Consider the following 17,176-nt stretch of genomic DNA (forward strand, 5'->3'; position numbering starts at 1 on the left):
CCCTCTTCTTTCTAAACTCAGCAGTAAGGGATGCTGTTGCCTGCCTTTTTAATTAGGTCCAAAATGTTACTAGCCTCTAAACTGGCAGCAAATTTCTTGCAGATGACTAAGTAACTTAAATGTAGTGCCCACTTAATAGTTTAAACAAATCACTGCTATGAAAGTCACTCTCCTTAGTTAGTAATACTGAAACACATTTGGGAATGCAGAGTTTAAAGGGACAATCAAGATTTGATGATGGACATAAAGACTGGGGAACTATTCTCCCCCCCGCCCCCTTTTTTTTTTTTTAAAGGAACACTTACATAAGACATAGGGGAGGGCTTAAAAATTGAAAAGCTGTTTCAGAAAGGTGGAGTATGTTCAGTGCTTTTAATTGCAGGCTGTGGAGATGATGGCTGATAACTGACTGGTTCAAATACTTTTAACTTTTACAGTGAAACCTAGTACAAAGCCATCCCCATCGAAAAGGCTCTGTCCTGACAGCATGGAGGTTCCTGTTTCTAGTTCAGAGAATAGACAGCCAGTTAATTCAACGTCCATGAAACATCTTCCTACTGAGATGGCTGAACAGCCACAAGCAACTGCAAATAACAGGGCTCCCTCAGTTCAGCCTGTTCCACTGCTTGTTGAGAAGGAAGAGCAGAATTTGAAATCTGAAGTACCTGTAGCCCTTACAGTCAAAACACGTATGCAGAAACTGGCACAACAGCGACGTTGCTGGGATGATAATGGTATGTCCCACCTCATATAATTTAAAAATTAAACCATTTGTCGTGACAGTGGTGTAAGTAAGCACTAGAGAATTTTTTTTCTCAGTGACTGTTCCTGATACAGGATTTCTTTAAATTCCTGACTTTTATATTTTTTTGTAATGTGAATACTGTGGGAAAAGAAATGGGTGCCCCCAAAAAAATGGGAAGTCATTGAGAATACATCTTCTGTACACTCTACCAAACCCCGTCTGATTTTTACATCATTGTTAACTTGGTGTAATCAGTTTTTAGAAACTTAACATTTCTTGGGTTCTAGTGAAATAATCAGGGCCGCCCGGGGGGCGGCAAGTGGGACAATTTGCCCCGGGCTCTGCAGGGGCCCCCACGAGAGTTTTTTGGGGCCCCTGAAGCGGGGTCCTTCGCTCGCTCTGGGGGCCCCGGAAAACTCTCGCGGAGCCCGGGCCCCCAGAGTTGCTTCTGCTGCTGCTGGTCTTCACCGGCGGGGGGTCCTTCCGCTCCGAGGCTGAAGGACCCCACCCGCCACCGAATTACCGCCGAAGCGGGACCTGCTGCCAAAGTACAGCTGGGTCTTCGGCAGTAATTCGGCGGCGGGGGGCCCTTCTGCTCCGGAACCCGCCACTGAAGTGCCCCGAAGACCCGCGGCGGGGGCGCCCCGCCGCCGAATTACCGCCGAAGACCCAGCTGCGCTTCGGCAGTAATTCGGCGGTGGAGGGCCCCCGCTGCGGATCTTCGGGGCACTTCGGCGGCGGGTCTCGGAGTGGAAGGACCTCCCGCCGCCGAATTACCGCTGAAGTGGGGGCCCCCCGCCGCCGAAGACCCCTGGAATCCTCTGGGCAGCCCTGGAAATAATCTGCCATTGTCTTTGCAAAATAACCTAACAATTGTAATTGAGTTGCATAGGAACTTTATTTTGACAAAAGGTGGACTCTCTCTAGTGTCTTCTGTTTCAAAAAGTGCGTGTAGCTCTTAACTACCTGTCTTAATTTTCAGATCCATCTGAAAGTTCTCCCCTACCTCCACTCCTGTCAAAAGAACAGGCTGTTTCCCCACCCAAACAGCCATCTCTCGCAAGTGATACCCCAGTTGGGAGAAAAGGCCGTTTAGCTAACCTTGCTGCTACAATTGGTTCCTGGGAAAATGATCTAAGTCATCCATCTGCAAAGCAAAACAATACACAAGAACAGCCTGGCACTACTTGTTTATCCAAATTGTCCACTACAAGTGAAGCATCTGCTCGCATCAATAGCGGCAGTGTAAAGCAGGAAGCTGCATCCTGTTCTCAAAGGGCTGTTGAGGTATCTGTAAATAAATCAGCAACCTCCAAGATATTGGTGAGTGATCAAATTTAACAACTAACCTGATGTCTTTTTTTGTGGGATGGATGTTACCCCTACATGTCTAATCTGAATGTTAGTGACAAATGATCATGACCATTTTAAAATGAGTAACCTTAATTATTTCTTGTTTATCATTTCAATCTTAATACCGTTGATCTGACACTTAAAAGGTATCAGAAGCTTCTTCTCTTTTCATTGCAAAAATTAAGATGGACCATATGAGCAAGAGAGGGGAGCAATGACTTCCGAATGTATGTGAATTGCACTCCTTTTTAGTCACCAATAGGGATTTGTAAGAGTGGCACGCTCCCTGAGTAAATTGGCAGGCAGGAATTATGAGAGTCTGGCTTTTAGAAATCAATTGTTCATGTGGTTGATTGCAAGTCTCAACTGTAAATGTAAACATTTTTATAAAATTCAAGTCAGACATCTGAAAGTAGTAGCATCTGTTATGAAAATTATCCCATTCATGAACTTGCAGTGTTCCACTGAATTTAGAATTAAGGATACACATATTCTTTAATATTAGTCTAACAGGTGGCAAATTATGTAATCCAAAATAGAAAAACTGATGTATTGGATTTAAGGGCGTCATGTAACTTGTTTTGCCTTTTCTATTGTTCTCTTGGGGAAATAAAAGTGTTCAGATTTCAAACAGTGCTATGTGCGACATTTCTTCATCTAGCTTTTTCTGGGTGAGTGAAGAATGTGTGGTCTTCCCATTTAATTAAGATCATCGCCAAATGTATATTTCTTTTTCTCTTTAGGGACCAAATTACTTAGCAAAATCCTCTAGAGTAACCAGTCCCAGTCCTAAGGAACCTGAGGTACCACAACTATTAAAAAAGAAGCCCTGCAGCCCCCAGAAAACAGAGGAACTTAAGCCAACAGTAAAACCAATCTTATCCCAACCAGTTCAGTCCAAAGAAGAGCCAATCAAAAGAACACATGTGCAACTTGAATGTAAGGATAAGCCTACAACACCAGGTAAGTGACCTATTTTTTTTTTAAACCAATGAGTGATATAGTTGCTTTTTAACCATTACCTTCAGTTTTAAATTTAACTTATTGTAAATGTTTCCAACAAACTGTACTGACCTTTTTTTCCTTGAAGTCTAAAACTACCTTTTTAGCTAATGCTGGTCTATACCATGTAATGATTAGCTGTTCATATTTTGAATTTCTTGTAACTTTTTACTAATAGAATTCTAATCAAGCATCCTAGTAATAATTTAGGAGAACTTCCATAAATATAGCTTCCATAGTCTCATCTTTCTCTGAGCATAGTTTTGGTAGCTCTCACTGGAACCATTTTAAGCTCTGAACTAACTTCTTTATATATATATATAAAGAATATTTCAATCCCTTTAAAACCAGGTGTCACAATTTTGGTGTTTTTGAACCCTCCCCATGGTCTGCTGAAGGAATGCTCTGCTTGCTCAGGCCTCTAGCAGTTTCCACTCTGGGTAGGGATCAACGTCCCTTTCCCTTCTGACCAGGGGTTTAGGCTTACAGCACCTTTGACCATTGGGATCATAATGAATTGAATCAGTTCAAGCTGGCCTTTTATACCCCCAAATTCTTTCTTTGTCTGCTGTGTCTTTTGAGCCTATCCTGAACCAGTATATGCAAACCACCCCAAGGGATGGTACTGTTCTGGAGCTGTTTATAGTCCCAGTCACTGCAAGAATTACCTCTACTGTTTCTAGTTCTTGGATGAGCTGCAGTAACCGTTCACTATGAGTAGAACGTAATCCCTGGCCTGCAACTATACATATTAACTTTATGACGGTTATACAATGCTCTCCAAAGATACTGCATATGGTTGTGCTGTGTCACACTAGCCAACTTGGTACATTTAAAGGGATTTGCAAATTATTAAATCATATAGGTTCTTGCTGCACGTGGACCAAAGAGGTATTCGGTAGATATCTTACACAGGAGTTACAGCATGAAACTTTCATCCATTTCTCAGTTTCTAAAGTTGTGTGTAATGTTTGGATTTTTATGAGAGCACTTCTAGTGACTCTTAATGATGTGACACTAGAAGATATGGGAAGACTACTTGAAAGTAATCAAACAGTCTCATGTACCTAGTTGATCAGCTTTACAAAGAACTGAGCTGGACTGGCAAACTGAACTTTATTTCATTTTTTTTTTTTTAAAGGGTAGCTCTACAGTTTTGCTTCACTAAGTTTCTCTTTCCAAGACTCACTTAGAGTAGAAGACAAATCTATGCTATTATACTCAACAATGCTATTTTAAAGTAAGGTAAATGCCAAGCAGCTTCTCCACTTTCTATTTCTCAGCCACTTTGTACTGACTTGTAAGTGAGATCTGGTTCTGGAGAGAGTAGGTGAGGAACCAAGCCATTTTAACTATCAGTTGATGGACCTTTGCATTGAGAGACATCTCTCACTCTAAACTTTGATTTGCACTGCTGTAATGTCCATTCGTCTTCTGTTTGGAGAAAGAGCAACAATTACATGCTGAACATGTTCAAAAGATAGTGGAGTACGGTATGCAAAACATTGAAGGCTTTACAAGAAAGCAACTAATATGTTTATGGTCTAAAAATTGTTAAAAGTGTGTGACTCTTACAAAGCTAAAACCATTGGTTTTTGTAGGGGGATCAGGAATCAAACCCTTTCTGGAACGTTTTGGAGAACGCCTTCAAGAGCATAGCACTCAAAGTCCTGCTACAACTACTACTGGATACAGAACACCCATTATTACCCCAAACACAAAGACAATCCAGGAAAGACTTTTCAAACAGAATGAAACATCCTCCACTGCCAGCCTAGCACAACAGCTCAAGCAGGTATGGTTTGCTAAATTTTAATAGTTTACTTATAATCTTCAGGAATGTTTCTTAATGTTTCTAAAACTGCCTAGGGATTAAAAAACAACAACAGCAAAAAAGTGTATAAAATATATAGCTACAGCCTACAGTATGTTCTTGTATATTTCTCTTATGCTTAGGAACGTGAAAAGGAACTTGCTTGTATTCGTGGCCGGTTTGACAAGGGCAGTCTGTGGAGTGCTGAGAGAGGTGAAAATTCAAAAAGCAAACATCCAGAAATTAAAATGGTAATATATGTCAGAGTGTATTTTGACGTGCCCATCTATAAATTGTCAGGGAACCCAGAACACATAGATAAGCATGTAAATGTACAATAATCTATATTAATCTTTGCTTGGGGACAAGCATATATAGGCCTGTACAAGACTTTATTCCAAGAAGTTTATATAATAATTACTAGAGAACCTCTCCTTTTCCTTTTTCTCCAAGAACCATAACTGTTTGTTTAAAGGGAAGGGGAAAAGATAGTATGAGCTTATCAACTTTATGATGATATGCTTTGGATTTAGCACTTTCTTACATGCTATAAAATCTTAACTTTTTTAAAGTACTTGAAAGAAACAACTTAGAGTGTATGTGCTCTTGAGTATATTATATCTGCCAATATTTTAAAGGAAAATATTCAGTCTTCACTTTCATTTATTTATTACTTAAATTCTAATAGTATCTCAACAGTAGGTTTGCCTCACCTTCAAGCTAGGTGCTATTTTGTAATGTTAAAAATTTGCCCTTCTGGATATATAGTTTTAAAAACAAAAAAACTTCTCTCCATGGAATCTGACTTGCTGGGTTATTGCATCTGTGTAGGAGCCTCATAGCTGTAACTTTTTTATCTTCTAGTCTTTCAAAATAAGATTAATATATTTGTATAAAATTTGTTTTGAGTCAGTAATAAGGTTTTTGTGCCTCGAATGTTTAAATATCATCTAGTTCATTTGGTTTTACAAGCCACAAGTTATAGTACATTCTGAGACTGACTTTAATGTAATTTTTTCTTCTTCAGGAAAGCCAAGCTCAAGCTAGTTCAAAACAGCTCTCTAGTTCAGATGCTACTTCGCTTGTAGCAGCAGAAAAGACCACAGAATCTGAGATACCAGTAAAATCTCTCTCCTCAGAATCTTCAGGTGAGAAAAATCCTTCTTGAATTGATATGATTAATATTGGTGTAAAAGGTTTTGTGTTCATACTTTTGTTATGAACATTTGGGACACTCAGCCCAGGTTAGAACTGGGCATAATGTATAGGCATATCACTTCCCCATGTGCTGCCAATGCATCTTGATCCTGACATGTAACATCACTGCACTTCCAGTCCTAGGCTTCTTTAACAGACTGTCAACAGATAATGGCATTTCTGATACAGGCAGATGTGAACTAAAATCACAAAAACTGACTGTAAAATATTAATCTGACATTTGTGTATGTAGGGAGTGGAGACAGTATGTGTGAGGGCTGTAACTACCCATACTGGAATAATAAAACTGTGGAGTAACCCAATTGGGTATAAGCCTTCCTTCCTGACTTCTGAGAAGCATCCCCTTTCCTTCAGTATGATAGGCATCATGAAGCAGCCAAGTGTCTATCACCATAGGAGGGGAGGGGGAGCAGCAGTAACAGAGGGCTCCCTGAATCTGGCAGGATCTGGGAGGCTTATAGGACACTCCACCAAATACTTAACAGTCAGGGAATGAGAACCTAAGTGCCCTGCCCCATAGAGGAAAAAGGGACAACATCCCCCTTACCACCCTTGTGCGTAGAGATGCTGGGCTGGCTCTGCACTCCCAAACACAGCTGTTGAGGGCCTGGTGATCTTCTGCCCTAGTTTCTTTGTAGTGGGGTGACTCCTATGTCTTCCTTTGGAGTAGAGTGGAAGTCTGTCAGTACTGTTCCCATCCAAGCGTCTCTCTATTCATGAAGTAGAGGAAGGAGTCTTCCCCAGTGTTCCATGAGGTTCAAAATATTTCAGACTAAAATTTAAAATCAAAACAAAAAAAACTTATGGTACTATTTTGTCGATTATTCTTTTCTTCCACTTGTAGGTTTATGGACTTCTTAAGAATTAGAAATCAGACACAGTGCATAGTTCTGACCATACCGGCAATAATTTTACCTTACTTTTTTTTTAAACTTTCCAGATGCTTCAAAATGTCAAGAGACTGAAAAGCTCAGTCCTCTGAAGACCACGTTGCTAAAGAATCCACTAAAAGTAGTATCTGTCTCAAAGCTTGAGCAATTTACAGAGAACGAGAATGGTTTGTAACACTTCATTAGCTAGTCCTAAATGAGCTTGATCACTATTATTTTGTCCAACAAAACATCAATTTCCTGCAAATACAAGGGAATGAGTGGGCTTCTAGTTCAGCAAGTGTCTTTTGCTATCAAAGCATATATTTGAGATCAAATTCATACGAACATTCCTGGGTTTCTTTAATTATTTTATCATAATTGGAAAATAGAAATATATTGTGATATTCAGGCTTCAAAGGAACATAAGAAGACTTATGCTTATGAACTTATTGCAATGAAAAAATAACTGGTCCTACAGTGGAGAAACACTCATTTAATTTTAAGACCTCAATTCCAAGTTGGGATTTGTTTGCTAAGTGCATCTTTAACTGATTTCAAATGCCAATATTTCATGTAGTTATAGAAATAAGCCAGTACAGAACTACTTGGAAAATATTACTGCCTCTTTTATTTAATTACTTCCTCTTCTGTTTTTAATAAAGATCAGTGCTTTAAATGTACTACAGGTATGCTCATAAGTAATCTTGGGATCTCTGACTTTTCAGATGCAGTATGTGAAATTGAGATGAGTGTGAATGATAAAATGAATAGCTCAAAGGTAATAAATGACATCTTTGATGAAGTTCTTCAAGAGGATGGACCAGACATAGAAAAACTAAAGAAAGAAATGAGTATGAACCTGGAAGCTGAGAGTGATGATGAGCAGGAAGAGTCACTGAATATTTCATCAATGTCTCTGCTAACGCCATTAGCAGAGTCTGTTGGTGTTGTAAGTCCAGAGGTAAGAACAGATATTAAATACAGGAATCTACAATTTGACTGTACACCAATAATACTATTTCACAAATGTTTGTATTTTGTATTGTGGTCCCTGAACAAATATGAATAAAATGTGAGACTTTTCTGTTCAGTCAGTGAAATACTTACATTCTCACCAAAATGCCTCCAATTTAAGCCACTGTGCCTAAACACTTGTTAAAATAGCATGCAATCCTGTTTAACCTCTTTTCATAAGAGAAGCATCATATGCCTTGGGCAGTATGACTATCCCCACTTATTCCATGACCTAATCACTGATGCAGAATTTTTTTTTCACTGGGTTTGCTTCCTAGCTTTAACACTCCCACACTGTGAGATCTCCTTGAAACAAACAGCATCAGTTTGAAAGTTTAACTCAGTACCTACTATTCACTGCTGATACTGCGAAGGCAAGGGGAAAATAGTAGTTATCCTAAACTCTTTCCCTTCCTTTCTATTTTAGTGTACTTCATCCATGATAAACTGTGCTCTGTGGCTTGAAAGAGGTGCACGCCAGCTTCTTTATTTTTCCTATGACTGTCAGTTAGAGCTGCAGTTCCCCTGATACTTGCCCTTCTGTGGTGGTGTGGGTGTGGCTGAGGGTCAACTAAATCACTCTGGCAACATTGTAGCAACTGTCTGCCACCCCTCAGCAGTTTAACAGCTGCTGTTTTATGTGTGAAGTGGCTGCATTTCAGTAATATAAAGCTTTCCTTTCACTTCTTAACTTTCATTTCTTCATAACAATCAACTTTGTGGAAATGGAACAGCCAAAAGATTATTGATGTTACTACTTCTTGTTTTCTAAAGAAATGATAGGGCTTTGCAGGTCAGAGGTGGTGGGGACAAACCGATATGTAATCTACTTTTTTCATCTGCACATCATACTGAACCCTGGATTTCCTCAAACTCATCTAGTGAAATCACTGTCTAGCGGTGGAAGAACCATAACAAACATTTTGGCAAATCTTCCTGCTGTTATGTGATTCTGGGGTTATAGCTTACAAGATAGCTGCAGCTTGGTGTTTGCTTAAATAACAAAAACGAACAAAAATGCTAAAGAAAGATTAAACTCTTATATAGGGTTTAAAAATACAACTAGAAAAGGAATGTTTTGACTCACTGCTTCCAAGAAGTTATTGTTAAATTACATTGCCAGTCAAATACTTGCCTTTCCTTGGAGATGATGTTTCTATCCTGAAGTCTTTACTTAGCCAGAACTCCCATTAATGTCATTGGGAACACTGGCTGCATAAGGATAGCTGACTCTCATTCTTGGCCATCAGTCAGAATCTAGTAAATTGTTTCTGGTCCTATATACAGTGCCGTCTCGTAGAATAAAATATAACAGAACTAATTATGCAATAAGATACTTCATCTTCCCTTAAGATATTTTAAGGGTTTGTGTTTCCTGCTAGTGGATCTCAACTTAATGTCAAGCTGACAGCATCGTGTTCTTAAAGACTAACTTTATGTTCAAGTTTCAACCCACCTGTCAAAGCACCGAAAGGGATGGCAAGGAACAATTAATTAAACTGTCATTGTATATCCTAAGAGTATTTGCAAAGTACAGTTTAAATAGTTCTTCTGACTTTTATGGAAATGTAAATATAGGTAAGGGGTTGCTTACTCAAAGGGAATGCATGGGAAGAGTAAATAAGGGTGGAGAGAGAAGTAAAGGTGAGGGAGCAGAATAAGCCACATTTAACTGGCCAGTTATTTATGATCCATAACTCTATTTTTTTCCAGGTTTTTGTTTCCCCTAGTAGGTCAGTTGCTGAGAGCAGCAGTATAAGTGATGAAAGTCCAAAGTCTGGCAAATTCCAAAGGACACGGGTCCCTAGAGCAGAATCTGGAGACAGTATTGGCTCCTTGTCAGAAGATCACAACCTTTTATATAGGTAACAAATTTTCAGAGGCTTTGGCTCAACTTTAAACATTCAAATCAAGTCACTGGGGAAATATTTGGCTTTATTAAACTGGGTACCTCCTGGAGAGGGGAAAGAGAGGCTTGAAAAAGCTTCAATCTTTTGGCCCCCAACAACAGACTATTTCAGTGATGTAGCTGTGACAGGGCTTTATCAAGAATTTCTCTTACTGTCATAGAGTTTAAGGCTAATATTGCAGGCCATTAAATTCACCCAGATGCCTCTCTGTTAAGCCTCTAGTTAGACCAAAACATTTCAGCCCTCAGGGAAATTAAACTGCGTGCCAAAGGTAGAGAACAGGGGAGAACCAGATGCCACCAATGCCAGAGGCCCCTGCAATGGCAGTGACCTGATAATGTGAAATGCCCAGATGATCCCTGCTGGCAATTGGTGAAGGCTTAAAGGCCTCTTCTACATCCTTCTTTATTTTTTTTTTTTAAAAGTCATCTTTATATTGCCACAACCTTAATCTGGACAAAGTCGCAATAAAATTGCTCTCCTATCTAAATGTGTTGACTTGGGCATTCTTCAGAATGTGTGGGCCAAATCCCAAAACATCAGTGCTTTAATGTAAAAAGCTGTGCTGGACCCTAAAATGTTAAATGTATCTAACACTTTTTTCTTTTAAAAAGCATTGATGCTTATCGATCTCAAAGATTTAAAGAAACAGATCGTCCTTCAATAAAGCAAGTGATCGTTCGCAAAGAAGATGTTGCTTCTAAACTAGCAGTAAAAAGGAATGGAACTTCTGATCAAGTTAATATTAAACAGAAAATGCAGGTATGTGTAACTTTAAAAAAAAAAAAAAACCACCTAGTCTCCCACTTACTGCTTTCTTATGGTTTCTTTTTTTTGTTTTGTTTTGTTTTTTTTGTTCTGTATGTGCCACAGACAATAAATGTTGCGTAGACTTGCAAAACTTAAGGTTTTTGTCCAAATTTAGGACTCTTATATTAAAGACAGGACAAATGATACATGCTAAGTACTTTGGTTCTGTATAATTTAATAGAGTCTATTGTGTGAGGCCATTACTTGTGGGCCAATAGTCTGGAGAGAGCATGGCTCTTCTATTGGGTACTCTTGCTTGTTCTCACTAATCTACGATATTGCCATTTCCAGGTCTATGCAGGAATTGTAATTATAGCTTTAATCAGGCTGTGTTCTGACCTTCCTCCCTTGCCTACAAATCCATCTGTATCTCTCTCCTCCAAGTATCTCCTAATTTTGGTGAGCAGCTCTATTGAAGGTGGTAACTCCTTCTAGAACATTCCCCACTTGTTGCCTTGTCACATCTGTACTGTTGTCAGCAACGGTGGAAGGGAAGAGAAACCCGTGTGAGAGTAAAATTCATACTGTAAGCTTTACAGTTTGTCTAGCTAAGTTTCTACACATTGGAAGAAACCATTTAAAGAAAATACTATTCAAAAGGCTTTGCTCTTGGATACTAGTGCAAAGAGTAAAATTCTTTTGTAACTTCACTATTATTATCTTTTTTTAATTATTATGGGACTATATTAGGAGCTGAATAATGAGATCAGTTTGCAGCAGACTGTGATTCATCAGGCCAGCCAAGCTCTGAACTGCTGTATTGATGAGGAACATGGAAAAGGGTCACAAGAAGAAGCTGAAGCAGAGAGACTTCTCCTTCTTGCAAGTATGTCTTAAAGAATGGCTAATATTCAGACTAATCCTTTAGATTACAGAACAATTTCTGAATGGTTGAAGTTTCAAGATGATAAGCCCAGGAAAATCCAGTTCTGATGACACTCTGTTGTTCTCTCTGGTTATTAGGGATTAGTTATAATCTCTCTTCTGAAAGGAAGAAGTGATTACTTGGGTAAAGGTCACTTGTCCCTCCATTCCCCCACATCCTTCTATCAGTCCACTATACTCTCTTGTACAATTTCCTCTTGCATTTTGACACTCTGTCCTCAGAAACTCTTCATAATGGTACACTTACCCAATAAAGGAATTGATAGCAAAGGGTACTTAGCTACACCCTCTCTCTCTCTCTACACTTTTTCCCCCACTCCAATTTAAATAATCTCTCTTTACAGCTGAAAAGAGAAAAGCTTTGCTTGAAGAGCTCAACAAATTGAAAAACGAGGGACCTCAGGGCAAAAAAAATAAAGCTGCTTCTACGCCCCGTGAATTTGCTCCGTCCAGGGGATCTGTTACTCTTTCAGAAATGCGACTACCTCTGAAAGCAGACTTTGTCTGCAGTACAGTTCAGAAACCAGGTAAGATGCTTAGCTGTAATTTAGAAAATATATTTAGCCTGCTTTGCTTGCATTTTAATCATTATGGTTGTTGGTGTTTCCCACAAATGCCATGGTATTTGAAAAGGAGATTGTAGTGACTAATACGAACCTGGTTTTAGCTCAACTTTATTCTAAGTTCTCTTAGCAGCATCTGTCACAGTATCTGAGCACCTCCCAGGAAACAGCCTGAGTACCTTGAAGTAGGGAGAAAAAATGAGACTTCTGGCCTATTTTGGATATTGTAGTTCCCATTGCATCACCTTTTCTCACCCATTTTTGAAAGCTTACGTAAGTGACTTAAAAAATCCAAAATAAATGTCCCATAGATGCTCATCCATGGGAATGTCTACACTACATAGTAAACCCAAGTCTGTGAACTATGCCTGCGGATTCTTTCCAAGCTTTCTCTTGAAGAAATGCTGTTGCTACATGAGCCTCATACGCATGCTAACACATCCATACTGTGCTGTGCAGACATGATTCAAGACCCTGATTCTGGGGATGTATCCCAGGGCTTGGTTCATGGTGTACTGTGGGAGAACTTGACGGTCCATCCCACAGAACTTGACTGGCAGTGCTCTTAGCCCACCAACACATCCAACTGAGCCATTTTTGGATCGGCACATTCCCTGTAACTGGGGTTAGCAACATGGATTCAGCACTGATGGAAGAACTTCTCCTGCTTGCACTTCCACTACTATTTCAGCAATCAGGTAGAGGATTTGGGAGATGCTAGTGGACATTTCAGAAGTGGTATTTGTCCTATTGTAGGCACTTCTCTGCTGGGGGATAAAGACTCTGGAATCAGGGCCTTGGGAAGCATAAGATTTGCTCTAGCTGCGCTACACGTGCCACTGCTGAGTCATCTCAAGACCACAACTCTCCTTTTTATCTTTCTGGGGTTGTGGGAGAAATATTCCTAGGATCAGGGAACAAAAATTCCCAGACCCTCTTTATAATAACAGGGATTTAGTATTAAGGAAATGCTATAACACTGATTTCTCACAGGAATAAAGTGGTAATATTATTGAGTACCCAGCTGCCTAGTCTTTGGATGGATTGCTTTCATAGTGTGGTTTCTCAGAATAATGTTGTTTTGAGATAAGGTAATGCCTGGAAATGATTCATATGCAAAGAAAATCCTGAATGAAACCTGTTGTCAAGTCCTTTGCAATAGGCAGAAGTTGCAGATTTAGGTGATCCCCAGCAGTTTGTAAAAATGTGCCAAAAAATGCCTGTCATCAAACTTGAATTTCAGAAAACCTTGATTCTCTTTAGTCTGGTGCCTGCACTGTATTCTTCCAGTAAGGTGAGAATAATATCAGAAAATAAGCCTATTTGGGCCCCAGTCCTACAAATTAATTTGACTGCCTATGTGGAATATTTAGGTCTTTAATTAGTATAAATTAAGAGAAGAGACACTAAAATTGATGCATCCAGAACTAGTATAGTGAAAATCCTCTGGACTTCAAGCTGTTCTGATCAATAGACCAAGGAAATGTAAAAGTAAGCTTCCTCCTTTTGATAAGGTAGCTCATGACTCAGTAAAAATGTTCAAGAAATTCTGATTTTTCTCTAAGTCCTGGTGGTCAAAAACTGATCCTGTAGTTTTCCCTGATGTATTGGGGGGAAAATCTTGGATTTTAGTTCTCTACTTTCTGTGCTGTTTGAACTTGCTGTATGAATTTCTTGACTAATATCTAGTATTAGCCTTGTATCAATGTGGATGTTGATTTGAGGGACTTTTTTATTATTTTATTTTTTTTAATAATTTGCTTAGTACATGTTTAAAGTAGGGTTGCTGAGAAACAGGAAGTTATGTTTCAAATTAAAAAATAATTTAATACTGTTTCTGAAAAGTAGTCATCTGTCTGCTTGGCATGTCTAAATCAAATGAGCTGAGAAGAGTTAAGGTCTGAATTTGTTAAAAATGGATCTGGAGGAGCAATATTTCATCTAGCCAAACTAACTAAAATCATATCTGCTTAATAACTTTTTGCCATGAAAACCTTCAAACACTTGAATACCTGACATTCCTGTGCCCAGTGGTGGTTAAATCTGTCCATTTGCAAGCTTGCATTAACCAGCACGCTTTATCCAATGTCAGTGATTTATGTAATACCGCCAGAAACTTCAATGGTTTCTAATGTGTTACTACTTTTTGTAGCACTAAATTGTGAGGGCAAGATTTGATTTAGTAACTCTTATTGACTGCATGAGATATACAACTATCTTTAAACAGCCTGTTTTTACATATAATGAATCATAAAATCTAAAATGTGAATTCAATTAACGTTCTCCAATGTGAATCCTGGCGGCGTGGATGCACATGTATCCAATGTGATACTTCTTTCTATCCCCATGTGTTACAAACATGCTGCTGTATCTTATTTCCTTTTTAGTGATTCTGTCAACTGCGTTATGTAAATTGACCAAAACCATTTTTCATTTTGCATCTCATTTGCAGTCAGGTCACTGTGTATCGCACAAATGTAGAATTTGCCATAATTGAGCTTCAGAAATCTCAGCTTTCATTTTTTTGGTGGAAGTGTTCTGCCTCTATTGTTGAAGAGAACCTCAAATGTGAACAGTGTATAACAGGAATTCTCAAACTGGGGGTCGGGACCCCTCAGGGGGTCCTGAGGTTATTACATGGGGGGTTGTGAGCTGTTAGCCTCCACCCCAAACCCTGCTTTGAATCCATCATTTATAATGGTGTTAAATATATTAAAAAGAGTTTTTAATTTATAAGGGGAGGTCGCACTCAGAGGCTTGCTATTTGAAAGGGGTACCAGTACAAAAGTTTGAGAACCACTGGTGTAAAACATTGTCTGAGTCTAAGTGCCTGAACCGATGTCTCTGAGAGAACTGTTCCAGTCATCTCATTTTGGGTCCTATGGACTCTATGCAGCTGTGGAGCTTGGTGTTTTTCCAAGATACCACCGAACTCAGCACTTTTGCTGTAGTTTGTTTGCTGCAGCCAGATACCCAGGATTCTTGTTTTGCCTCCTTGCCCTGCTCAGATATGCCTGCAGCTGCCTCTTACGCTGTACCTTTCCCCACAAGGGGGAATTAACGGGATGACAGTATATACGCTGTCATTGTTCTACAGATGTAGGCAGGAAGAAGAGGGTTAATGAGCAATGGAGCAGAGGAAGCTAGAATGCAGCTTGGGTAGTCAGTCTGTTCATAGAACAGAGCAGCAGCAGAGGCCTGTAGAGCTAAGATAAGGAACTGCTGAATTTTGACTACAAGCTCCCCTCCATCCTCTGGCATGTAGCGGGTCACGGTAAGACCTAGATGAACTACCCAGACCATAGTTCACCCAACTGCTGAAGCCTGGAGAGCTGGACTGCCTGAATGTAGTGGAGAAGAATTAATCAAGTATTTTTGACTGAAATGTCTGTGGAGGGTGGGGATGAAGGGTATTTTTCATGGCCATGCAATAAGCTAACTTTGTAGAATTTGGAATCCTTGTTCTACGGGGTGCACAGACCCTACTTACAGTGATCATCTCAAATCTGTCCACAGAAGCAACTAACTACTACTACATAATATTGTTGAGATCGGGAGCAGAAAACATGGTAGCAACTCCCGTAGCAAGCACTGCAAATTCCCTAAATGGAGATGCTCTTACTTTTACTACAACGTTTACTCTGTAAGTACAAAGAAACCATTTCAGAACTCAACTAGCTGGCTTTTGAAGAAGAGCATACCTGAGAATCCTGTCTAAACTAGTTAAAAATGTTAACCTTTCTGTAAGGGTATTGTATTCCACAAACATTCAGAGGTCTTGTGGCATGACTTTTCTTCTAGAAATATTTGGAACAAACCTTTTTCCATAAAGAACAATTTAATCAATGGATTGTTTTTCTCCTGTCATTATCTCTTGGACACCTGCAATGTCTGCTTAGTTACTCTCCCTGAGAGAGAGTTTTCTACTGGCTGTAATGACTGACATTCTACTTGGCCATTTTTGTTTTTTGTTGTCTCTGATGACAACGCTGTTTTGGACTAAAATTTAACTACATACCTGTCAAATGTTAGAGGAATAGCTGTCTTAAAGGCATTCTTTAAAATAATGTGAGTTTAGTTGGATGTTCAGGATGAGAGATATGCTACTTTAAAAAGTAGACTAGGAATGATAAAAAAAAATTTTGGTACATGTTTTCTTCACTATTCATGCACAAACCAACAAAGAAATGCTGCTTGAGAACTTAGTTTGATTTAAGCATATTTATTTTGTATATTATTTTGACATGTGATGCTGATAATTTGTTTTAATTTGTTATATAGCTTTAACTTTTTGAATCTCAACATCTGTCATTAAATAATTGTCCGATCTCTTCCCTCCCTGCGTAATTTCCTTAAATTGAAAACTGACTGAAAAAATGCTTAAATATCAATATCCTTCTAAATTATAAAATAAAAATTCTGCCAACCCTGTTAAAAGTGACTATAGTCTCAAATTTTAAACCTCAGAAACTGAGGAGCCATGCAAGGCACTGAAACCTATTTTGAGGTGCTGGTAAAGGTAACTATTCTGAAAGGTAGTAGTCTATGTAAATTTTGCTCTGGACTGCTAAATCAGCATTCTGGACATATTCTTGTCCTGCTGTAGATGGAACACTGTTTGGAGGGAGTATATACAACCTAATGTATTACATAAAACCCCTATGTTATGAACTAATTGAGGATTGAGAGTTCATAAAATTGAACATTTCAAAATAATGGAAGGTCTGATGCATGAATTGCAGCACAGTGCATTGCATCACTTTCTTGTACTTCAAACCACTGCAAAGAGATTTCCAATGCACTGAAGGTTTCAGAATGTGAAGGGATATCAACTTGTTCTTTAACATCACTTTTATCTTTTTTCCATTGGGGGCGGGGGAATGATCATATAATCAAGGTTCTTTTGTATTTCACTTTCTTTTGCTTCTGACATCTGGAATCTATCTCAAGATAGCAATGTATTAGTCTCAAATATTCTAATGTTTCATGTG

The 17,176-nt window shown here is 39.0% G+C and overlaps 1 protein-coding gene across 5 annotated transcripts in view; it reads left to right on the top strand.

Annotated features, from left to right (window-relative positions):
* The window catches only part of ANLN (anillin actin binding protein), a 55,553-nt gene that overhangs the window by 19,618 nt on the left and 18,759 nt on the right, over positions 1-17,176 (top strand). For all 5 annotated transcript variants that reach the window (XM_039526445.1, XM_039526442.1, XM_039526443.1 and 2 more), the window contains exons 3-15: positions 438-734; positions 1,728-2,068; positions 2,842-3,061; positions 4,702-4,895; positions 5,057-5,164; positions 5,941-6,061; positions 7,072-7,188; positions 7,729-7,964; positions 9,731-9,882; positions 10,542-10,689; positions 11,428-11,563; positions 11,967-12,149; positions 15,702-15,828. In XM_039526445.1, the coding sequence (XP_039382379.1) occupies positions 438-734; positions 1,728-2,068; positions 2,842-3,061; positions 4,702-4,895; positions 5,057-5,164; positions 5,941-6,061; positions 7,072-7,188; positions 7,729-7,964; positions 9,731-9,882; positions 10,542-10,689; positions 11,428-11,563; positions 11,967-12,149; positions 15,702-15,828 (2,380 nt within the window). The remainder of the gene's footprint in view (positions 1-437; positions 735-1,727; positions 2,069-2,841; positions 3,062-4,701; positions 4,896-5,056; positions 5,165-5,940; positions 6,062-7,071; positions 7,189-7,728; positions 7,965-9,730; positions 9,883-10,541; positions 10,690-11,427; positions 11,564-11,966; positions 12,150-15,701; positions 15,829-17,176) is intronic.

The sequence above is a fragment of the Mauremys reevesii genome, linkage group 2 (genome assembly GCF_016161935.1).
Source record: "Mauremys reevesii isolate NIE-2019 linkage group 2, ASM1616193v1, whole genome shotgun sequence".
Lineage (NCBI taxonomy): Eukaryota > Metazoa > Chordata > Testudines > Geoemydidae > Mauremys > Mauremys reevesii.